Source organism: Callospermophilus lateralis, chromosome 18 (assembly GCF_048772815.1).
Source record: "Callospermophilus lateralis isolate mCalLat2 chromosome 18, mCalLat2.hap1, whole genome shotgun sequence".
Classification (NCBI taxonomy): domain Eukaryota; kingdom Metazoa; phylum Chordata; class Mammalia; order Rodentia; family Sciuridae; genus Callospermophilus; species Callospermophilus lateralis.
The window spans coordinates 57,331,876-57,357,286 of NC_135322.1; the positions used below are offsets into that span (position 1 = coordinate 57,331,876).

Consider the following 25,411-nt stretch of genomic DNA (forward strand, 5'->3'; position numbering starts at 1 on the left):
TAATTTGGCCAACCACGGCACAGCTGTGCAGGTTGGCACATGCCGGGGGTGGGAGTAGGGGGTCCTTTGTCTAACTAGAAAGACAGACCCAAGGCACTTCCTTTCTTTGCCTTAGACCAGTGTTTCCAAAATGAGCTGGTCCTTATAGAAACATGACTGCCTTTCAAAATAAAAATTCCCAGCCCTCACCCCCAGGCCTAACACATTCGATTTCTTGAAAGGGACCTGGGAAGTTTATGGATGAAAGACCTTCAGGTGATTCTGATGCAGCTAGTTATTTAGAAACCATTTTTTTTAGACTAACTCTAGGTCCATCTTGGCTTTCAAGGGACATGGGGACCCTCTTTCCAAAAAAGAGGAGAGACTCAGCCCCTAATATGTGGAATGATCGTCTGCAGAGCCCCAGGTAGAGCCAGCCAAGCCTTCTACATGGGGGGCTGACGGCTCTTTCTTTACCTCAGTCACTGGAGAGAGAGGAGGGAGCCATAGGCAGAAGGGAGCCTGGGCCCTGTCTTCAGCAGGGACATCCCCTGGCCCTGGTTCACCCTCAAAGACCATGTCCTCAGGGTTCTGTGAACCCATCATAGCAAAGAGGCCACTGTGTTTATCCACCAGCTCTACAAAGGCCATTAGCTTCAGGAGGCAAGGCTGAGGAGGAGGAGGATCTAGGCTCATGCTTCCAACATATGATGTGGACACTGGGGTGCAGCACCAGGCAATATCGTGATACCCTTCTTGTGCCTAAGAGAGGAAGAAGAGAACAGGGGTAGAAACAGAAGGGTTGGGAGAAAGGCCTACAGGGTTTCCCAGTGCCAGGCATCTCTGCCTTTCTCTTATTCCTCTTAGGATGACAGATACAACCCCTGACTTTCCTTTGTCATTACACCAATCAAGAATTATATACAATGTGTTGCTTATTGAAGTACCTGACTATGAACTCAGCTATGTCCCCCACCTCAATTAAGCTAGTTTAGGGACACTTAGGAATACATGTGCACATCTCTATTGATATTCAAATGGGAGGGTAGTGCAGGAATGGAGGAGGAAATTTGCTACAACTTTGCATAAACTGACATAGCTGGGCACACATGGATAAGAACATGTTCTATTTATGCCTTGTCTTCTCTACACAAAAATTCATTGAATGACAGACACATGATCTCCCATGTTCAACTCTAGCAACAAAATATAATTACGTGGACAAATGTGAATTGGGATGCAAGAAAATTTTATCAAAAGAAAATTCCACGTTTATCCTAAGCTTGGAGATGCTGAACTGAATGTTTTTGAGGAACTATGGGCAGTGCAATTATTCTTAAGAGGAATTCGTTTTTCAGATGGGAGTAAACCAGTTATGGGGAATATGTTTAAATTAAAAATAGCATATTAATATTTATTAGGCTTTTATGGCTGCCTTCTGTGTGTACCATGTAATATATGTTTTTCATGTGAAGGAATTATGCAAAGTCTGCTCTAAAGACAATATTTAAAGAGCAACATAGTTTACTTGAAAAGCACATCTTTTCAGGAAATCCTAACAGCTCAGGAGGCCGAGTCAGTAGGATTTAAGTTCAAAGTCATCTGGGGCCCTAAGCAACTTAGCAAGACCCTGTCTCAAAAAATAAAAAAGGGCTAGGGATGTGGTTCAGTGGTAGAATGTCTCTGGGTTCAAAAACACCAACAAAAAAGGATAAATCTTAAAATAGAGGTGATGTGTGTTTTATCATGGCAAATGAGTGACAGCAGTTTGAGATTCACTTCCCATGTGCCTGTGGTCTTCTCACCTGAATTCAGGGGTGACTGTAAGTAGGTGCTCAGAGCCTCAGTACCAATGGAGACCACAGAGGTATTCAAGGAGTTCAGATCTTAGGGGAAAGATGGGGTAAGGCAGAGCATGGAATCCTTGTGCATATTTCTATATTTTCTAAGCTAAAACCATAAAGCACATGAACCCATGACCTTTTCATGTCACATCTAGGAATAATGCTTCCTTCCATAAGTCAGTCCTTGCATGAGACTCAGCTGTGGGATCAACTGTCTCCACCCTTAACATACGGAACCCACACCAGGAGCATTCCGATGAGCTCTCTCCATCCTAATGGAGTTGCATGCTCCAGACACTTCAGAGCTATTGTCCAGGAAATACTATCATCCCAGAGAGAAGCAGCTATTAGGGAATGAAGACTTCAATATGCAATGAGTCTTTATCCTTTGTTGAAAAGGTAGGCTTAGTGGGAATTTATTACCTCCCCTATTTCCCATCTTAAATTCCTGGCTCTGCCCATAATTTGTCATTAAATCATTTATTGCCAAACTCTATTCGCGTGCATCTCAGAGGCCATGAGAGTTTTAAAGAACTCTCTGTCTTCTCCAGGGGAATTCAGCTTATCGACAGGAGAGCCCTGGTGGGCCTAATTTTAAGTCCTGACCCCATCACAAATTGACCATTGATTCTGGGGCCAAATATATAATCTCTCTGAATCCCAAAGTCCTCTTCAGCAAACTAAGGGTAATGGTATCTTCCTTACTGGGCCGTTGTGGGGATTACGTGAGACAGTGTACATAAAGGGCTTAGCACAGTACCTGACACCCACTGAGCACGAATCTAGATGCTTCTAATAATATTACCAAATGCTACAAAGACATTTTCCCCTATCACCAGCTTCATTTTCCATTCTTAACCATAGTTTATTTTTGCTTGCTAAGTAGCGATAATCAGATGAAGTCCTCAAATATATATGAGGGCTGTGCATATGAGCTGTGTTGCAACCGAGAGACCAGGGAAAGTACCGTGGATTTAGATCAACTGGATTTACTTTGTCTAAATGGTTCTTATTCTCCACAGGTCTGATGATTCAAAATTTCAAAAACAATTCCTTATTTTTTCTTCCTTCTTTCTTCTTCCCTCCCTCCTCTCTCATTTTTTTTGCAAAAATTTTACCAGGCTGCCTTTCAGACAGGACTAACAATTCATTATGGTAGCTTCGTCTCAGATGATTTCCATAAATAAATGTTTACAAGCCTATACAGGAGAACACAATCACTCCAGCCTTTTCCAGTTGGATTTCCTCTCACCCAAAGAGGAAAAGTCATTATGTTTTTCCTTCTCTCAGTGAAGTGCCTTTGAGATTTTTTGACCCACATTTGTACAGTTAAACGACTTTGGAAATAAACGGAATTCCCACTCTCTCGTTCAAGAACTTAACAAGTTTCGAAGATAAAGAAACAGAATACTTTATTATAAAACTTATAAAATAATTAAATATTACACATATATTTTTTGACTTTTCTCTATAATCCAGGGTTTTATTCAACATTTTTCCTCAGAATACCACTTCCTCAGTGAAGCAAGTGATAACACATAATAGGCTATTAATAAATTAATTTTTTCCATAAAATAACAAAATGATAATTATATAAAGACACAAATAACTTGCCATTTTTTTTTTTTTTTGGAGGGCACTATGATGGTGCTGTGGAACCATTTTTATTTCGGGATAAATTGGCCGCCACTCCAGTGGGCGGAGAGAAGCTCCCAATCGCTCTTTCTCTGAGATTCAAGAACTCATGATTTTAATTAGTATGGGAACAATGGATGCTGCTAAATTTAACCAAGCACGGTCTAGTTGGTTATGCTGAGCTGGCTAATCCTTGTCTGAACTGAGACTTCTTAAAGCAGTAAAATTGGGTTACATTCATCAAAGAAGTTGAATAGAGGAGCATCATACAAATATGCCCTTTATAACCACTTCTCAAAAAAAATTACAGGGGGGTTCAGTCTTGTAAGTTACTTTGGTTTTGGCAAAACAGTGTGGTGTTTTTCCAATTGAGAACAATTTTAAGCTTATTAATGCCCAACAACAGCTGGCTTCTGCTGACTGAAAATTCATCTGAAACACTGTGAAAATGCTCTTATTTGTTGAAGGGTCTTGGCATATTGTGATTGATTAATAATGCAGCAAGAAGACTGGTAGACTTTTCTCTTGCCACTGTGTTTTTTTTTTTTTTCCCCTTGTTAACTAAATCCTGGGGCAAATTTAAAATTTGTCTATTGGCAGGAAAAGCCACAAGCAGCCTTTAATTTTCCAAGCACTCTGATAATATGTACAGAGCAGTATGAATGACGTGCTCCTCTCCTTGGGACGTGGCTGTTCTGCCATTTAGCTTGCCCTAGATATTTACCAGAAATGAACCACTCACCCCCAAAGAGCCGGTTCCAGCCTCCCACGGAATTGTTCAGCAAGCACCAAAACTCGGGAGGGGGACCATGCAAAGAGGGCAGTGGTATTTACCTTGGATGAGATTTTTTTCCACCCGAGTGTGAATTTCAATCACATGGAGATTTTTAAATAGTCTGCATCATCCTCCTTCCAGAATAATCCTTTGAACACTTTTCAAGTTGTTAATTTTAGTCTTGGAGACTTTTCTCTATAAAGCAGAATATACTTTAAACAAAATAATAAACAACACACACACACACTAAATAAACGTAACATGAAGCTTGCCAGTCCAGCAGCAAGCACAATGGTGAGCACCGTTTGGCTTCTGAGACGACTCCTGGCTTGGGTGTTCACAGTCAGAGTCAAACTGCGAACTCCAAGTCACAGGCAAGGTGTTCCATCCAGGTCTGATTGGACCTGAGGGCTTACGGGACCTCTTTCAAACAGATGTCTTTGCCTTTGCCTCCTCTGAAGTTCCAGAGGGCTCGTCTCACAGTGTCAAAATTAAAATCCAACATACCTCAGTGTGATGCCTCGCTTTTCACGTTAACAGTGCAAATCAAAGATTTCTCTTTCTTTTTGTTTCCAAGTCAGATTTGTCATCGCTTTCTATTTTCAAGTGCTTCAGAGTACCGTGTGCTTCTGGGGATGGAATCCGACGGCAACCTGCCCACTCCTCGACCCTGCACCAGATCGCTGATGGCTAGCAGTGCTCCGTCTCCTCGCTGGAGGCTGAAAGGGGAGACCCTGGCCGGAAGCCGTCGAGGAGGACGTGGAGATCAGCTCTTCCTGGTGCAGGACTTGCAGCACTGTTTACCATAGAACTTGTGGTTGCAGACACCGTGCTGAGGAACGAGGTGGCACCAGCTGAAGAGATCCACACAGGATGGGTCCTCTAAAAGGAGAACATGCGGTTAGCATCTTAGCTCTGCCTGAACCATTTTAAGACGGGGGTCTACAGGACAAAGACCTTGGGCCCACCTACCTTGTGCCCACGTGAGCTTCTTCCCATTATTTGTTAGAATTTTGTTAGGGAAGTGAGGCAGGGGCAGAATTAAGATACCAGGAGGACGGCAAACATTAGCAGATAAGAGAAAAGATACATGTTTAAAAGCAAAAAAAAAAAAAAAAAAAGTCACATCTGGTAAGAGATCAATGTCTGTTCCCCTCACACCTCCTGGGATCTACAGCTAAATGAGGGTCCAACGGACATACCCTAGATTAGCACTTCGGGAATTCTCTGGGGTTCGGTTCAGAAGTTCCAGTTGGGGGGGCAGGTGCAGATGTGTATTTCTAACAAGCACCTAAGGGACTCTGGTGCTGCTGCACCAGGAACTATACTTGGGGGAGCAAGGAGACTAATATAGTGGGCGGCAGGACACCTGGATTTGAGGCCCTGCGCCAACCTGTGTAGGTTCAAATAAATCTCTCCAGTTTGCAAATAGGTGAGTTAATACCTCTCCGTTCTGGTTTCTCTAGCTGCTCAAGTCAGATGACCCGTGAGTATGCATTGGAAGTGCCACATCATACATCTGGGATTCTCAGCGGAGCCTCAACAGGTACAAGAAACCATGTGACTCACACCAATTTCTTTATGTGGACAGAAAGGCATAACTGAAGCACGAGGCATTTTACTGTTTCCTTAAAGTGAATTTTCTATTTCAAAATCGTTTAGGGTCTTTAGTATACATGAGTCAAATATTCTCCTTCAGAGCCCGACTTCTTCTCTTCTCCTTATCCAATTCTGACGTTGCCTCTGGCCTCGACTCATCCAAGCCCTCCCTCTGCAGGAACCTAGCAGGTCCCTTCCCAGAATGCCCTTCAGGGACTCTCTACCTGCCCTTCACAGTCATGTGTGACTGTTTTCCTGTTGCTCCCAACCTGCGGCCTATGGTTCCTTCAAGTCTCAAATCTTCTACCTGAAATTCCCTGTCCCAGACCCTTTCTGCTCTGCCATAGTAGTCCAGGGATCCTTTGAAAGCAGCTGGTGTCAAACCTGCCCCAAACCCTCACACCCCACTGGAGTCGAAGGTACAGCGTTACTTGGGGGATAAGGATCTGGTTCCCCACAGCCCTGACTTCCCCTTCCTCCTCTCGCCCCTCTCTTGTCCCATCCAGCCAGGCCAGCCCCCTTGCTAGTACAATTTTCCTAAAGACATTTTAATGGCTTCCTTTTCACTTCAATTCTGCACTCAATGGTCATTTATCTGTGAGACGTTTAGGACTACCTATAGAACCATCCAGCTCCCCGATTCCCCAGGAAGTTCTCTCCATTTCATACCCAGCTTTATTTCTCTACACTGAATTTATTGAAACTCATACTATATGGTTACTTATTATCTATTCTCTAGGATGCAAACTACTTGAGGGCAGAGACTCTGTCTGCAACATTTAAAACTGTATCACAAAGTAGTTGCTCACTGTTCATTGAAGATGTTCATTTCTCTAACTATCATGGCTACAATGAAAACTTTAGACCCTATTAAATCTAAACTTCGGTGCAAAGATGAAATGGGGTTCTTCTTTTCTTTCCAAATGAAAGACCGAAGCAATCTCATTCTACTTGGGACCTCATTTTGCTCTGAAACTTAACCCCTGACCTACTGCAGTCCTAAAGTCAGGAAAATACCACAGAAAAGCTCTGTGAAAATAGTTCTCAGAAAAGCCACAGATGGTGATGGCCTAAGAGAGGCCAAGATATCGAAATATCTGAAATTCCAGATGGCCCCCACCTAGGTGTGGTGACCAATATCTAAACTAGAAGCCCTGAAGCTTGGCACGTACTCACCTTGCGACACCCTCATGGTTTAAACCAATCATTTTCAAGTGCGTCAACCCCTTGAACTAACTAAACCTTTCCAGATTCTTTCCCACCACTTGATACGCTAATCATGTTTCAGAGTTCTTGTTTTACTTTCCCATGGTGTGTGATGATTTGCTAAGAGATGCTATGATGTATGTGGGGTCCCTGCCTTCCCCAAAGAGTGTGTAAAACTGCTGCAAACCCTGGGCTCGGGGCCTCTCAGTGTCACCAGTTGCTGTGTGTGCGTGGAGGACAGAGCTAGCTTGCAATAAACACCTCTTTGCTGCTTACATCGATCTTGGGTCTCTGGTGGTCTTTTGGGGGTCCCGAATTTGAGCATAACATATGGGGCTCGTCCAGGATCCCCCTTAAAGCCTACCCAGACACCCCGATCGAGAGGTGATGAGAACCCGGCCGGTGAGTAAAGGCATTGCCGATCTGTAAGTTTCTGTACTCTGGTTGCCAGCAGGTTCTGGTTCTGTGTTGTGTGGTCGGCAAAAGGTCCAGGTGGACGCACCGAAGGGCAGCCGGTGGGGTTTGTGGGAGATGTCCCCAGCACCTTCTGGGTTCTGAGTGGATTGCCTGTAGTAAAGTATTTTGTAAAGTATTTAGTAAAGTATTTTGTAACTGACGGATCCTCCATCCGCCTCTGCTTTTAGTTTCTGGGTAGCAATCCACGCCACGCTGCGAATTCTGTGGCCGCGCTGCGAATTTTGTGTTATGTGTGTTTGTATTGTCCTGTCCACCTCCACCCCAACACCCTGGCAAGGGAACTAATCCTCCTCAGAATTCTTGCAAGTCATAAGCCACCAGGGGAGTCCGGCAGTGGAAGATCTACTCTGCCTTCTGAAATCCTCTTTGAAACGGCCTCAGGGTGCTCACAGTTAGCGCAAGGCATTTGCTGTCTGTCTGTCTGTGTTATGACCTTGATTTTGTGAATAATTGTAGCTCTTTTCTCTTTTCACCTAGACATGGGGCAAACTCAGACTACTCCTTTGACTGTACTGACTGACCATTTTACAGACGTTAGGGAAAGAGGACGTAATTTGGGAACAGAGATAAAGAAAAGAAAGCTAGTTACTCTCTGTTCTGCCGAGTGGCCTACCTTTGGTGTAGGGTGGCCCCCGGAGGGGACCTTTGAAAAAAGTGCCGTCCTCCGAGTAAAAAATGTGATTATTTTTAATCCAAAAAGAGAGGGACATCCAGATCAGATTCATTATATCTTGGTGTGGATGGACTTACTTGAGGACCCTCCAATTGGCTAACTCCCTTTTTACATGTGGCACATGAGGCCGACGATTTTTGTGGCAAAAGAGGTCAATTCTGGGCCACGAACCCCGGGACCTACCCGACTGTCAGCCCCCCTATATCCAGTCCTCCAAGGGGGCGAGGACCCGCTTCTCTGGGAATCCTCGGAATCCACGCCCCCTCCCTATGTGCACCCCATTAACTGGCCGGATGAGAGGGGTGCAGGGGGAGGAGCAAGAAGAGCAGTCCGGGCACTGGAAGGACCAGCAGGGTGAACCCAAGGGCGAGCCCAATGCGCCCTGTCCCCTACTCAATCTCCTGACACCACCGTGGTCTTGCCCCTCAGGGAGCCATAGGGCCCCCTGCTGAGACCGGGAACCCTAGGCTTCAGTACTGGCCCTTCTCCACTAATAATTTCTACAGTTGAAAGAATCCAAACCCCCCTTACTCTGACAACCCAATAGTTTAACCTCTCTCCTGGACAGGGTTCTGTCTCCTCACCAGCCCACCTGGGATGACTGCCACCAACTGCTCCTCAGCCTCTTCACCATGGAAGAAGGGGAAAGAATCCAGACGGAGGCTGGGAAACTGGTCCCTGGAGAGGATGGGCAACCTACCGCCACCCTGACCTGATTAATGCTGCTTTTCCCTTGAGTAGGCTGCCCTCAGCCGAGGGGGACCACGACACCACGGCAGAAGGTAGGGGAGGCTCTGGGTCTAGCACCAGACTCTAGTGGTGGGTCTCTGAGCTGCGGCCCGAAAACCAACTAACTTGGCTAAAGTTTATACAGTAATACAAGGGAAATAGGAGTCGCCTGCTAGCTCCCTAGAAAGGTTAATGGAAGCCTTTAGACGATTTACCCCAATGAATCCGGAGGCTCCAGGATCATCAATCAGGCAGCAGTAGTAATGGCTTTTGTTAATCAGGCAGCTTCAGATATTAAAAGGCAACTACAAAAGCTAGAAAATCTAGAGGGTAAGAGTGTTCAGGATCTCTTGGCAACAGCACAGAGAGTCTATAGTAATAGGGATGCTCTACATAAAGAGACATCAATAGGAATCACTGCAACTTTGCTGGAAGGAACCATACGTGGTGATCCTCACAACGCCCACTGCTCTCAAGGTTGACGGAATCACCTCCTGGATCCACTACTCACACGCAAAGCCAGCAGACCTATTCACTGGGAGGAGCGACTTCATTCCGGATTCGAACTCCAAGTGGCAAGTTACTCGCCATAAGAACAATCTTCTTAAACTTAAGATAAGGCGTTTAAACCCTAGTTAGGATGCTATTATTAGGCTGGCTGCTTATTCTTGCTTACATTAGTACTATTTTCCATATAAGAGGCCTGGGTAATCCAGAATCCAGCAACTGGACATAACATAGTCTTGGCAACTCAGGAAGGACCCCAGATATGGTTCCATGTGGGGCGCTAAGGAACCTAACTTGCAGGCTGCTATCCGCTTCCTGGTCGGGGACCATACGTGGCTAAGATGGCACCTGGCGATCAGTTGTGGCGAAAGATCGGACCACCTCTAGAATAGGCCCAGGACTCTTCCGCCCGCGAGGACAGTTCATGCTTTCCCTTACAGCCCGTGGAATGGGCACGCTCATGAGCCCTTCCCACCCCACCGCCCTTCTGTACTCTATATTAGCTGTATGTACTTCCTCAATAAACCGGCTCCTGCCTTGACTGGTCTCCCTGACGCGTCTGATTGTCCTCGGGCGAGGGAGGGCTGGGTGCGGGCGGTCAGTGGGCCCTCTGCTTTCTTGGCTCGTCCTGGCCGGGGCGTGTTCTCCCAATCTCTCCTGCAGGTCGGAAGGGAATGAGGACTAAAAGCCCTGACATCTGGCTCCCGAACAGGGTCACGAAGAAGTCAGTTCACCAAGCGAGTTCCGAGGTAAGGGTCTCCCTGAAGAGATGGGGCGATCTCACACTGAGCATGATGCTCCGGCTCTTAAAGCACTGAGATTCATGCTTAAAAGCCGAGGTTTAGAGATCTCGGTTGCCCAGGCCGAAAAGGTCTGGGAAACCTTGACACACGCTGTGCCCTGGTTGGTGGCTGCCAATTTTTTTGAATGGGACATCTGGGACCGCGCAGAACAACTGGTGAGGAAGAGGGAGATTAACCTGGGAGAGGACCCCCCCCCCCGGGGGGTCTACCCAACCCTATCTGCCCTCAAAGCCTGTTTCTCCCCTGACCAATCAGAAGGAACATCTAGGGGCAGCAAAGACCCTTTTAAGACACCTATTCCTCCTACCACTACCTCAAAGGGCGAAACCCTTGTTGAGGAGCCACTTGGGTCGAGCAGAAAGGCTTAAAGCCTCACCCTGACAATGGCCTCCTAGAGCCTTCTGATCCTTGGCCTGGTCCTCTGAGTTCTGCACCAAGTGCTCCTGTCCCGGAACACCTGGTAGACAGTCGGGATGGGGAGCAGCCTCCGCCATATTGTCACCCCTCCCCCGGCAGAAATTCTCCGCCATCTTTTGCAAACCCGGAAAAGCCGGGTAAGCTGCCATCTTGTAAGACCAGGGATGACTTATCCCCATCATGTATGGCTTTCCCGATAAATGCTAACCCTGGGGGCAAGAGACCGGCCTTATGGTATCCCTGGGAGGCCCAAGATTTGAAAGAACTCACAAAAGGCCGTCTCTGAGGATGGGAATTTGCCCTGGGCCGAAACCATCCTCCAGGTCTGGCCCACCAACAGTGCACCACTCAAGACTGGAAAAACTTAACCCAGGCCGTGCTTCCTGGTCCCCTGTACCTGAAATGGTGTGCTTTTTTTAATGAGGAGTGCCTTACTCAGGCTGAGAGGAATCGGGCTGTTAATCCCCTGGTTCCTGTGACTTATGGGATGCTGTCGGGGTCCAGTGATCGACTTTCCTCAGGCCTTCAGCAGGCTGCTATCCCTGCCCCTTAGCAGGAGCAGATACGGACTTTAGGACTGGTGGCATGGAAGAAGTTGGAGGAAGGCCCCTCAGAGCCCCCGGTAGCAGGAATTACCCAGAGGGCTACCGAGGATCTTGCCACCTTCATGGAGAGGGGGGAAAAGAGCCTCCAAGGGAAATCCCCCCAGGGCCCCTTCGGGACCAGTTTGTCAAGATGCTGGTCTGGGAGGGGATGACCACAGACCACACACTAGCCTGTGCGGGGATGAAGGACAGGTCTATGGGGAGGTGGATAGTGGCCACTAAGGATGTCGGTACTCAGGCCCACCAATCACAGTCGTTGGTCGCGGCCTTGCAGGCCCAAACGGCTTCGCTTGCTGAGGCCCTTACTACCGCCCTCACCTCTTCCTGTGGCACCGGGAAAGGGGTTTGTTGTGGGTGTGGTCAACAGGGCCACTTCAAGAGAGAGTGCCCTACAGGCCGAATAAGACCTGGTACCCCGCAGGGACGTCCCTCAGGCCCGGCTACAGGGCAAACCCCGCCTAAGATGTCTTGTCCCCGGTGTAGAAAGGGATTCCATTGGCAGATGGATTGTAAGTCCAAATTTGATTTTGAGGGGAAGCCTTAAACTAATAATGGGTGCCCTCCAGCCCCGTCACCCAAAGGAGGCGCCCCACCTAGTGACCCGTCTAGGGCACACTGGACAGTCCCAATAATTCCAGGAATTAGTCCAAAACTGGATATCTTCATAGCAGGGGAAAAGTTCCGCTGCTTGATTGACACTGGAGCGGATTGGACAGTATTTAGGAAAGAGGAGGTTCCCCAACAATGGAAGCCGACTCCCGGACCTCAGTTATTGAGGGTGGGGGGTGATACAAGGTCTGAAGAAACCAAGGATTGGCTTACTTGGAAGGATGTAGATGGTAGTCAGGGAGAGGTACGCCCTCTGGTGGCATCTGGCCTGACAGCTAATCTGCTGGGACAGTATATTTTGGGGAAAGCTGAGGTGTTCATCACCACAGATCACAAAGGGATGTATGACGATATCCTAGAGGAAGAGGAGTACCAGCAACAGTTTGGCCTATCAGGTCCCCTTAGCAATTATCGGGGGGGGGTTCCACTTTTTGAGACATCCAGGCAGAAAACTCCTGTACCCCGTCTGAGGCCTCACCCCCAACCCTAGAGGCCACTGTTCCTACCGTCCCCACCATTCAATGGCTTCTGGGCCCTCCAGTGTGGGTGGAACAGTGGCCCTTCCCTTAGATAAACCACAAAAGTTAAAAGAGATAATATCAGAACAACTGACCCTAGGGCATATGAGGCCCTCCCAGAGCCCTGGGAATAGTCCTGTATTTGTCATACAAAAGGCCACAAGGAAATGGAGAATGTTACAGGACCTAAGAAAGATTAATGAGTAGATGATTCCCGTTGGTACCCTCTTGCGAGGGCTACCCTGGATCCCCTCCATCCCTCAGGATTTGACTCTCGTTGTGATTGATATCAAGGATTGCTTCTTTTCTATTCCCCTTGATCCCCAGGACTGCAAGAAGTTTGCCTTCTCCATTCCCTCCCCAGGGGCCAGACCAAAGATATAAGTGGGTGGTGTTACCCCAGGGCATGGCCAACAGTCCAGCTTTTTGTCAACATTGTTTCCCAAGTCCTGCAACCCCTTCGGAGGCAATTGGACATGATTCTATATGGATGACATCTATATGGTTTACATGGATGACATCATTATTGGGGTGGTCGGACGCCAAAGTATAAGATTCCGCCTATAAGGAACTCCAGACTCTTACAGAAGGGAGGATTACATATATCCAGACCTTACCCCCTTTTAACTTAGGTTGGACTCCGACTGTCCCCTTAAGCCTCAATTACTTTTCCAGTCATCCTATACCTTGGTGGAATTACAAAAACTGTTGGGCAAACAGGTCCCACCTCTTCAATTTCCCGGGGTCAACCCCAGGGGCCTCAGACCTAATGTCGTCTGGCAAACTGATATGACCCACTATGCACCTTTTGAAAAATTAAAATGTATATTTATGTCTATAGATACTTATTCACATGCTTGTTGGGCAACTGCTCATTTGGGCAAAAACCTCGACATCCTGAAAGCCATTTCCTACAATGCTTTGCCCTACAGGTTAAGACAGACAATGGGCCCTGTTTTGTGAGCAAATCATTACAAGAATTCTTCCAAACTTGGAATATTAAACACTCCACTGGAGTACCATACAATCCAAAAGGTCAAGCTATAATTGAGAGGCATAATAAGACCTTAAGTCTAAAAATGACGGACGAGGCCTTCCTACCCAAGCATCTTCTGTCCCCTCAAAGTGGTCTTGTCTGACCTGATGTCTACAGTGCTTTCCTATCTCCTCCTCCCCAGTCACTCTTTCTTTATACCCTCCTTGAGTTTCCTTCCTGCTGTGTTATCATCTGGTCACACCTGTCTACTGGTCAGCTTGCTGTTTCCATCTGCACACAATAAGTTTGGTATGAAAGTGGGAATTTTGTTCATTTTGCTTGTATCAGACCTGAGAATAGTTCTTAGAAAGTACAAAATAACCAAGTGTCGAAAGTCGAACTACCTTATTTAACGCTCACAGTGGTCTTTTCGAGGTAAGCATTATTTCCCTGTTGAATAAAAACTTGCTCAAAGCTGTGTAGCTTGTAAGTTTCAGAGCAGGGACAGAAATCTGAGTTTATATTTTTGCAATCCTTGTTGCTTCCTCATGCAATACCCATTTAACCTGGCCATTCTCAACTCCACTCTCCCTAGTTGCAGCCCAGAAATTCAATGTGAAACACCAGGTGCAGTGCACTGTGAATGACGAGACTATAAGTGGTCACACTTCAAGTAAGTACGATGCAAATCATCCAAGGAGAAGCCCCAATCTTGACACCAGGGAAGATATCCTGCAGCGGTAACATACAATGAGGTTCTCTCATGATTGGCTATTGTCCTTCGGCCATGCTGATGGGGTGCATTTTTTTTTCCCTAGACCAAGCCTCGGTATGTGTAGGTTCCTTCATGGTGGTCTGACTTTCAGGTGGAAATGAGAAATCACTGATGGTAAAGAAAGGAGAGAGTCTGGGAGTTCATGATCCATTCCTCAAAAAGGTACATTTCTTCCCCGTAGACCATTCTAGCATCAACTAGGGATGATCTGGTTTTCAGCAATTTCTACATAACACCTTCCTTTTGTCTTTGCAAACCTCAGCCCAGATAACAAGAACTTCTTTCTTTAAAGAAGAGAAAGAAAACTGATGCCCCAAGCCTGGAGCTAAGTATACCCAGAACAACTTAGAGATGGGAAGCGATGCAGACAGGGGAGCCTGGGAGGAACAGTCCTGAGTCTGACTCACCACAAACTGGAAAAAGCAGGGTAAGAGATTGGACTGTCTTGGAAAAAAAAGCTGTGTTTGGATGAAAAGAAAACCCAGCAGTTTTATGCTAGAAAATAATTGTCTTGAACAAGGAAATCTGATTAGGCTAAAAAATACTTCCTGGTGTTTGTCAGATGACTTTGAAAACGAACTAGGCTAGGAAAGCAGTTCTCTCCTGTAATTGAATTTCCCAGCAACACCCGCTGCACTTCACTTGAACCGACTTAAGAAACCTTTTCATGTGCAGTCCTAGGACAGCACGCATTCGGTGTAATTGACTATAATTTATCTGTCTCCTCCATTAAAACGAGAGCCCCTGGAGGGCCATTCTTGTTCCCTCTTATATTCCCACTGATTAGCATAATCTCTGACACATGGTGGTTACTTTTTCATGTTTGTTGAACAAACATTTAATTTTAAAAAAGGGTCTTGCAACATGGCCGTTTCCCACTTTTGAAGTAAGGATGAGTGGTTACAAAGCCTTATAGAATGAAATGCTCCCCCCAGACCCAGAAAACTAGATTATTGGGACTGTAAATGCCCCAGCATGGCAGCTTGTAGAAGTCCGGGGAGTATCATCAAGTCTGCATTGGAATGTTCGACAGGCCATAGAGCTGTGAACACACGAGATGCACCGCCAAACAGCGTCAGCTTGTGACAAATTCTCCAGAATTTGTCTAGTGGCATTGACAGACGCGGTGCCCTTTACCTCGTTTTTCAGGCGCTGGACAAAAGTTTGTGTTGCAGGCTCGGAGCACTGGAGGCTTCTGGTGGGGCGGACAACTGGAGGAAGGGTGGCCTTGCTGAACACAGTGGACGGAGCGGGTCTGCACCCCTCCCCCGCAGGTGACTGTGCACTGCAGAGAAGGGAAAGGAGAAGGGAGTCAGAAGGGCCCTTCTGGATGCTGTCCTTTCTGAGGTCGGTGATGTCAAACAGAAGGAATCTCCACGGTCGTGACATTACCGAGATGCCTGCCGATGGAGCAGAGATCATCTGGAGCCAGGCTCAGGCGCTGACGGTTCATCCCGACGTGTGTGTGTGTGTGTGTGTGTGTGTGTGTGTGTGTGTGTGCCTGCCTTTGATCTGATCAGAAGGGTCTTAAGCAAAGGCTGTCTAGCCCGAGAGCATGCGTCTCCCAGTTAAGTGACTCATAAAGAAGAGAGATTCCAGAAGTAGCCTTAAGAACGCAGAAACAAACCCAGACACATCTAGGGAATGGAGTGCAGTATTTAAAGAATTCCAGACCAACTTTGCAGATGCCATAGTGGAGGGGGATAACTCTAAATTAGGACAGGAAAAGAAGTGATAATCGGAGACACTGGAATTATGCCTCAGTCATTCTGAGTTAGCATGGGGGATTGGGTGCTTCCTACAAGTCAGTAACTTTACTGTCCAATTAAAGATGGTCAGCGTTTCTTTTTTTTTTACCCAGATAGGTGTATGAAAAGTTGATAAAGCTATTTCATAAGAGGCATAAATAAGTAAGTGTTATCAAGGAAAAGTGTAACCCTTTAAATAGATTTTGTTTTGCTTTAAAATTTCAGTAATTTATTAATTTAATGCAGACAGATGAGGCTTCGTTTTGGGACAAACATCACTATCTGACTTTGCATTTGGGAGGAAAATGTAAGCTGGGGTGGAAAAAGTATGAGCTTGGGAATTAGCATAACATTCAAATAGCAAAATCTCTAACTTGGTGAGATAGTATGAATTGTGGGTATTAGGGGCTACCTGCTCTCTGTTGCATGAACATAGCAATAGTCAGTGTGGGCATGAATGTGGCTATCTTCTCATAAAAAAGCTTACAAAAAAATGGCAAGGTCAAGGACACAGACTTGGCACCTTAACAATTGTTGGTTAACCCTTGATCTCAATAATAATATTAGAATCCATTTCAAATGTGTAAATCATTAAAAACTCAGAGATAAAGAGCCTAGCGATATGATAGCCTACTGCCTGGCCCATGAGAAATAACCATGCCATTCTCCTTCATGTTTTACTTTCAGATCCTCCTGTATGTATGCGCGTTTACACACATACGTCTGGACTCTCACATGCCCCTGTGCTTAGTGGTAAGGTGGGCAGCTGCTTCAAATGTGTGCTGTGAAGAACAAAGCAACTCTGCCACAAGCATCCCTGGGCACATGCTCTTCTCTCCCACTTAGCATCACATACCATCTAGCTCATAAAACCCAAACCAGTGACCCAGTGTCCTCAGAAAAAGGGTCTCTCTCACCACTGAGGACAGAGAATTCAGGTTGCTGTGATTGCTAAGAGGGTTGTCTCAAGGATTAGCTGAGAGAATGCACATACAGATTTATTGCACACAAATGGTTTGGAAAATGCTAGCTGTTATGGTATTATTCAAAACCAGGAGCTGTGATTGTGAGCAGCATTTCTAAATTAGCAGAGTGTCACAGGCCTGATGTTAAGTGCTTTATACTCATTGCCTCACTTACTTGGCAAAAAAAGCAACTCTTTCAGTTTTTATCATTCCAATTTTCTAAATGTAAAAACTAAAATTTACAGATGAGGGTCACATAAGTAGCATAAGCCTTTCTTCTTTATGCTTGGGCAACTGTTAATGTGCTATGAGCAACTGTTGGTGGGCTGCTTTGTCTTTTGCATCTCCCTAGAATGTCAACCTCCTACATCTGTATTCACTCACCCGTTGCCACGGTGATGTGTACCATCCAGCTGCCGTGTTGTACACTGGACAAGCCCTTCGGTTGCAGGTTTCCTCCAAGTCCAGGTTGGGTTTCTTAATGTTGCGGCATCTTCGTTCTGGGAAAGTTATCAGTTTTCCCTGGAAGGTCTTCTCGCTGCATTTCAAGTCCCTCTTCCTCACACCCAAACCACAGGTTGCAGAACACTGGGGGCAGAGAGAGGACACATGAGATGGCAGAGTGCCACGGTCAAATCTGCTGAGCTGATGGATGTACCTCCCCATGGTGTCAACCACATGCCTTTTAGGGACTTGACGATAATCAGTAGAGCCCCGGATGCTACAGGCAAGGAGACCAAAGGACAGAGTATTGAAGTGACTTTTGCAGAGCTCACTCATGCACACTGTTCATGGGAACTGAGAGATGCCATGTGGACGTGAGATAAAGTACCCCAGCAGAAGGATGAGACAGAAGCACTGGGCAGCAGCGTTCATTCAGCCACCAGGTCTTTCTGAGCAGCTGGGAGAATGAGCCAAGGAAAGAGAGCCAAGAGACAGTGGAGGGGGAAGACACTTCTGAATACTTGTCCCTTATGTTCACCCTGCCTCTCCCTTGGATGAGATGTAATCTAACGCTATGTTATGGCTGGAAGAAGAGAGTCAGGGGAGAATGGAGGTCCATGAAATAACTGGGAGAAACCATGTTTTTAGAAGTGTTTTAAACAGTATTAGGGGATAATGTATGAAGCCAGTTAATCAATGAAAGTGGTATCAGTGTAAATATCACATATGATATTGGGTGAAACTGAACGCCCCCCCGCCCTTTACAATGGAGCCAACAAGTACTTGTATGGATGAGGCCAGCAGGGCCAGCCCAGGGTCGCGTACGTAGCCTTCAGGTCAATGTCTGTTAGAGTCTGTAAACAAGTCAGGATGGCGCCTGGCAAATGTTAGAGTCTGTAAACAAGTCAGGATGGCGCCTGGCAAATGTTAGAGTCTGTAAACAAGTCAGGATGGCGCCTGGCATTTTGCCAGGGGGAGTGGTTTGTGAGGTAGAGCCATCCAGCCATTAAGTGTGGAGATTTCTTATTGGTTGACTGCTGTATCTAGTTTGTGCTAATTAAAATAAGCTGTGTGGAATGTATAAATACCTCTGTTGTCTTACAATAAAGGGCTCCCATTCCTGCTGTATCAATCTACACAAGTTGCTCGTCACCCCCCCCCCGCCCCCCCAGTTATTTTGCTGCAGCCGGACTGCGGCAAATGTCCTTTAAAGAAAACAGATGGGGAGAAGGGAGACTGTGCATTGCCATAACTGTTCGTGGTATGGACCCGTTTCTCATTTAGAGAGAAGAAAGGACGGCGAGGCTCACCAAGCTCACTCAACGTCTCACTATTTTTTTTTTTCCTCTCTATCTTTCCTACCAGACTGTAGACCCCTCAAAGCCGAGATCTCATCTGTCCCCACTGTGTGCTCTGGGCTTAGACATAGGAAAGAGGAAAAGGATCTATGGGTTCAGTTGCATTTCCCAAGCCAGAGTTGGAGACAGCTCCTCCCTCTCTCCTACCAGCTCATGGGCAACTGTGAATGTGCTATGAGCAACTGTTGGTGGGCTGCCTTAGGAACTCAAGGATATGGCTTCTCTCTGTCCCAAACACTTTCATCTTCCATCTTCCTTCCTGCAGTGTCCACACAGGGCCTCCTGCCTCTGGGTCTGCCTGCTGGGTGCCTGTCCCTGAGGGTTCCACTCGTTCATTTAAGATTTCACTTGCTTCCTCAGTACTTGGAGGACATGTTCCTAACCTGCTACCCCAGGCTTTATGACCCCTCTCCAATAAAGTTTCCCACCACTCGCCCACCCCAGTCCTGTCCCGGCCCTGCTGAGTGTGCAATCCTGTCACCAACAACCTGCCCCCACCCCACCTCTGCATGACTCCTGCTCATCCTTCATGCTCCCTGGAGTCTCTGCTGATGAGAATTCTTCCTAAAGTCTGGCTCTGGTTGACCTTGAACTTTCTCAGAAAATTACAGACTTCTCATAGCACCTTGCCTACCGCATCGGTTTCCCTATGTGTGCTTTATGGACTTTTGTATCCCCTTACCCAGGCACAGGCCTGGGAGGTATGCTGGGCACTTTATACATCTTTGAAACAAGCATTGAGGAGGAATCAGCAATTAGTAGATACCTGGTGTATGTGCGTAACAAAAAGGAGCCCTCTGACTCTGGATGCTGGTGGATGAGCTGAGCATTGAACCCTCTCCTCACCCAATAGTGCAGCCGAGTTCATACCTCGCTCCACGAAGACGTGACCCACTGTAGCCGGTTGTTTTTGGGACATCGTCCTAGCACACAGCCCTCCTGCACCTCGGGTCTGGGGATGCTGGCGCACAGGCTCTCGGGGAGGGTCTCTGCATCAGAGCTCTTACAGAGGAGTTCACGTCTCCGCACTCCTCGTCCACAGGTCTTGGAACACTTGAGAAGAAGAAAAAGTGCTATTGGCATGCTGTTTTAGTAAATGCTTTTTATTTGAGTAAATTTCATACCGATGAAGTGTTTGCAAGATTATTTGTAAGTATTTGAGCAAAATTCCCAATAAAGCCCCTTACAGCAGGCGAAACCCACCTAGGGGCCCAGGGAAGATGACATAACTTGCCATGATCAGCTTTGCCTTCAATCTGCCGAATATCTAATGGCTGCTGGTGACCCCAGGTCTGAAGATGAGTTACATTCATCACATAGCACAGTACACTAGAAAAGGGCAACTATCCATTGGGATACTTGTGTGTGTCTGTTACAAGGTGCAGTGGCCTAGGTGCTTGACCAAAGAGGATCACTTGTGACTCCAACAAGAAGAGTAACAGCAGAAATGTGTGCAGACAGATAGAATATAGGTGTGTGCTACATCAACAGTAGTCCGGTGTCAGAGAAAGGGGGCACAAGGGACTAGGTTCTTATTCCTGACAACTGTGCCCTCTGGGTATTGTCCTAACTATGGGGGAGACTACTAAGAACTCATAAAAGACCTGAGTAAATCTGCATGATACAAAGCTTCAGGTGGGCAAATTACTCTTTCACTCTTACTCTCAACCTTCAAAAGAATTCTTCAAAAGCATTTCCTTGCTGTTGAGAGCCACAGCCCAAGGAGCCCCAGCAATCTTTCAGACTGCCAGCTGATGATTGGCTCACAGAGGCCCCAGCAACATCTAGCTGATTGGCTCCTCTGCGGTGATGCTCATTGGGCTGTTTCCCTGCCCTTTCAGGCCACGGAGCTGCTCATTGGGGGACTTTTTTGGCTCCGCCCACGCGACCCAGCCAATTGGCCTCAAGAGCAGGAGGATTGTGGGAGGTGGAGAGGCTGGGGGTTGGGGGAGTGGCTTGTGGGAAGTCGGTGGTGGCAGTTGGGCTCTGAGGGTTTTTCCTGAGGAGCTGTTTTGTTTGGCGTGTGTGGTTCTAAAAATAAAGTTAGTTTCTTTTGACAAGTGGCTCCTGAATTGTGCCCAGCCAGACTGCGGCACTTGCTTTCAGGGGAATAGTTACAAACTTGTCAGGTCACTTAAAAAGACTGGCACCAGGCTTGTCCTCAAGGAATGTGTCACCATCTTGGCCCCTACAATCTTCTCTTTCTCTCAGAAGGACCATATGCCTCAGGCCTCTCTTTTTTACCTGGGTTTCTTAACTAATCACAATCAGCAGAGTGCATTCACAGCTTGCTCAGAGGGCCAGTGTGAATTCTCACTCTTCGCATTCTTAAAGGAGATGACAATGACATCAGGGAGAATTCCTTCCATGGGATGATGTAATTTAGCAGGAACAACAGAGCCTGTATCACACAACCTTCTGACAACTTTAGGACCCAATCACTGTCACGCTGTTTTACAAAAGAAGTATCTAAGAATCCAAGAGCAGAGCATCCTGTCCAAGATAATCACACAGTTACTAAGGAAGAGAGATCAGTGGACAAGTGGGTCTGAAGCCAGACCAGGGAATGAACCATGGCATATATCACTGCTCTGTCACATACAAAATATCTAAATGGTTAATTCTTTTTAAAAAAATTCTAATTTTATGTTAAAAAAAATTATGTAAAAAATTGCATATTTTGCCATTCTATTTCAGAATGGCAAAATATTCGACCTGTTGCTCATGCAAGAACAGATTGTGATACATTCTGAAGGATCTCTTTCATATTAGTTATGAGCAAGTTCTCAAAGAGACACATTTGGTTCTAGTAATCAAAATTTCACAAAAGAAATAATTTCCATGTGAAATTTGGGGCAAACTCGATGAACTAACATGCTTTTCATCAGGGTCATCTGAAATTCACCAGTCTCCATTATCCATGACTACCATACATACTGGCTAAAACAGTCCTCTGAATTCTCCCTTTGTAAATTATAATTCCCAACTAGAAGGAAAGAGAACAGACTCAACGTCGTATACTACTTACATTCTGTTAAAAATGAATGTGCTGGCTCATTAAGTACCCGCAAGCATGCTCAAAGATATTCTTTCCCACCCCTAGCTTCTTAATCCAATAGATACACCCCAACATGGGGGGAAAAATGTCTTCCTCTGCCTTCTTCTGGGAATGTGGCACTGCACTGCTGAACTTCAGAAATCAGCCCTCTGCACGACACAAGGGACTGCGAAGGAAAGGAAGTACGGCAGACATGTGATCAGGGACTGCTACGGGGCTTACAGTGCAAGTGACCATTCCCCTGCAGCTTTGAGCTCTTCTCTAAAGTTTGATCCCATCTATGGATTAGCAGAGGATGAACCATCACCTGTAAGGGGGCGGTAAGGCAGGGGTCCTGAAGGAGGGAGACCTCTGACACTTAGTCTTTGTGGCAGACACAAAGTATCATAGGCACCCACCTCTGTGCACTAGATGCCAGCAGCCTGTGTCCTAGGGACAAGCCTTCCCTCCGTGGAGAGCCTCTCCTTGAGAGGGAAATTCTGAGTGGTGAATGACAGATAGTTCAATGTCTCATTCAACTTATTAATGTTAAGCCTTTCTCTGGGAGTTTGTGACAGTAGCGAACTTGACACCCAGATCCTTTTAATTTGTTTTAACTCTCTCCCTTTTCCATCAAAGTGAGAGTTAGATATTTTTTTTTGTTATGGCTCACTCTTTGCACTTGTACATTTCCATTTGCTTTGGAGAACTCAGTTGCCAGGTCTATATACCAACTTCTTGCTACACTTACTAGGCACACCTAAATGGCCCCCACATGATTTTTTAAACCACTAAGGAATATTCTAAGCTCTGGGATAGGGGATCTCAAGCTTCAGGTCCCCTTGGAATCACTCAAGAACAATAGCTAAAATAGCTAAAATGAAGATTCCCAGGTCCCCACGGTGTTAATCCAGCCTGATTCCCATGAAGATGTAAACAGCTGAGCTCCCCTGGACAAAGACACCTGCATGTTCACCTTCATCTTGAGTGGGAACCAAGACCAGTGACTCCAAGTCTGACCCTATTACCTGTGACCAAGGCCCAAGACTCCATTCTGGAGGGCAGGCGTGGCTGTTGCAGACTTGGACCTGGGTGGGCGTGCTCACTGGGCAGAGAGAGTGCAGCACCACCTCCTCCTTCTGGAAGGGCTGCTTCTGCACGCACCGCACCTTCCGGCTCTGCTGGCCCCCGGCACACGACTTGCTGCACGCGCTCCATTCACCTGGCAGCCAACTTTCAGCGAAAAACAAAATGACTTTCAGTGAAGACTTAGTATTGTGACCGCTAAGGCAGTGACTGTAACAGAATAAGCAGCTGGTGAATACCTTAGATCCAATTTAAAACCAATGAGGGTGATTTGTACAAATTCTGAATCATATGCTAAGGTGACTCAGATATAAGGAAGCAACACATGGTCCTAGGAAAAATATTTCTTCTGCAGGGGAAGAAATACATGCCATTTTAATATCTGAGCAATTCATTCAGCCAAATTTATTAGGGTCTTAACTATGTGTCAGGACCTCTTCAAGGCATGGGGGTCGGAAAAACGAATGAGGAAGCGTCCTTTCCACGAAGGGGGCTTCAACCCAGTGCAGAGGTGGGGGTGTGAGCAGAGGGGACTTTCTGGTAAGTGCTGCCATGGGAATTCACACAAAGCACAATCGCCAGTGGGCAGTTCCCCAAACTACTACTTTGATGATTCTTAAAGCTTACAATTACTTAGAGATCTAACCCCCACATTAATGATCGACAGACCAGTTCTTTTACAACTATCTAAGATTCGGTGTACATTGGAATGCCTATCAATGGAAACTGATCATTCTTAGCAGCAACCACTTTTGAATAATTGAACTTGTATGATTTTCAGGGAAAGCATAAAATAGATACTCCAGATAGGGCTGTTATGCACTTGAATCATAGCAGCAATGTCTAAAACTGATCTTAGATTCTAAGTGTCATTTTAGATTAGACCAAATATGTTTTTTTAACACCTTTGCAATTCTGTCACTTTCTCTAGTCTCATAATATCTTCCTCTGGTTTCTCCTAAAAGCTTGATGTGTGAAATTAAAGACCTTTAATCTACACCATTAAGCAAATAAATTCTAGGAATATGTGTGTTCTTAAAATACCACATAATCCATAGTATCTTATTTAAAGAAAGATGATATCCAACAAAATGCTTCTTCCTATTTATATAATTATTTTTATCTTATAACAAGATATAAATAAAACATTATAAAATTATTTGTTTCAACATTCACTTCTGAAATGGTATTTTTTCCTACTAAACTCAACTTTCTTCTATGGGATTAATGTGATGGGTTTGCAAAGACTCTAGAAATAACACAGACTTTTGCACGGCATAGGGGCTTTTCCACAGTGAGCCCATAAAATTCTCCACCTTGCCCCAGCCACCTGCACCTTCAAGCCCAGACCCATCACTACTTTACTTCCTACACACATTTCGTAGCACGCTGCACTGCATCTCAATTACTTCTTCACACACCCATCTCTTCCCTTCCACTGTCGATTCACAGACTGCAGAAACCTCACACTACTCATCTCCACACCCCAGTTCTCAGGGGCTTCGCATACAGCCAGTGCTTATGGCGTGTTTGTTATGTGTGAAAGTAACAGAGTAAACCTTTGTCCTTCTACTTCTCAGGTCTAGGCATCTAAACCCTTCTTCCTAGTGTACCCGTGGGGAAGAATAGTCCCTGGGAGGATCCTTTATCCCAGCAGAAAATACCCACAAATAATAAGGTAGAGAAAAAAGGGAGCAGAAGCCCCATCTGCACACCACCTCCTCTCTACAGATCCTGCAGGAACTGTTCTGCTCTTAGCAGTGATCATGTCCCTCTCAGGATATCATGTCTGCACGAAGTCATCAGGGAAGTTCTAGAAGGCAGGAAATGACCTTGGTGTGGCTTTACATGCACATACAGGAAAACGAGGTCTCTTTCTTTGGTTGGCCGGAATAATGAATGATGGGGAGGAGGTTTCAAATCAACCAATTTGCCAGTTGAGTGTTCTGCTTCTCCCTATATGTCCACAGACATAGACTTGAGCCCACACCATCATCTCCACCACCACCTCAAGAGGTCACTCCACAAGGGTCAAGAGCACTTTCTGATAATCACATGTGAGAGCCTCTGGGGGATTTCTTAGGCTCAGTTATTTCTTAGCCAAAGAGGAAAATCCATAAAAGGCCCCTGCCCAGTTTCTTTCTCCTTTTTTTTTTGTGTTCATGATACAGCTGGTTCTAGACCCTAAGAGAAAAACTGGGTTAACAGTTGGGCATATGGGATTGGTGGGTAGCTGAAACCCCAAACGATTTTGACAAATGCACCACTAGTTCCAAGGAAAAGACACACAGATCCATATATAAAAAGATCACGCCATGTGATTGCATCACCCAACACCACACACTGCTTATTAAGAGGACCTGAAGCACTGGTGACTGCGCCATGGCTTTAGAAGAAACTGTCCATTTATATAAATATATTTGGCAGAAGATAAATCACATTAGACTCCAGTTGCCTGGGAAGCTTACTTAAAATTAGTGTTCAAACAATGGTGTGGCAAAAATCAATCAAAGAACAAACCCACTGAGCTCCCCACGGGGACCATCATTGAGGGGGTATCACCACTTGGCTTCGCCTTTTTGTGTCTTGCTACTATGTAATTTGCATTTGGGGTTTCATGGTCTGCACAACAGTATGATTTTTAAA

At 46.0% G+C, this 25,411-nt stretch overlaps 1 protein-coding gene across 1 annotated transcript in view; it reads right to left on the reverse strand.

The window, feature by feature from the left end:
* Positions 1-3,277: 3,277 nt before the first annotated feature.
* The window catches only part of Adamts18 (ADAM metallopeptidase with thrombospondin type 1 motif 18), a 134,401-nt gene continuing 112,267 nt past the window's right edge, over positions 3,278-25,411 (reverse strand). The window contains exons 18-22 of the mRNA XM_077105688.1: positions 22,708-22,912; positions 19,513-19,695; positions 17,225-17,428; positions 15,265-15,412; positions 3,278-5,115 (exon numbers count right to left, since the gene is read on the reverse strand). Of these exons, the coding sequence (XP_076961803.1) occupies positions 5,000-5,115; positions 15,265-15,412; positions 17,225-17,428; positions 19,513-19,695; positions 22,708-22,912 (856 nt within the window). The 3' untranslated portion in view covers positions 3,278-4,999. The remainder of the gene's footprint in view (positions 5,116-15,264; positions 15,413-17,224; positions 17,429-19,512; positions 19,696-22,707; positions 22,913-25,411) is intronic.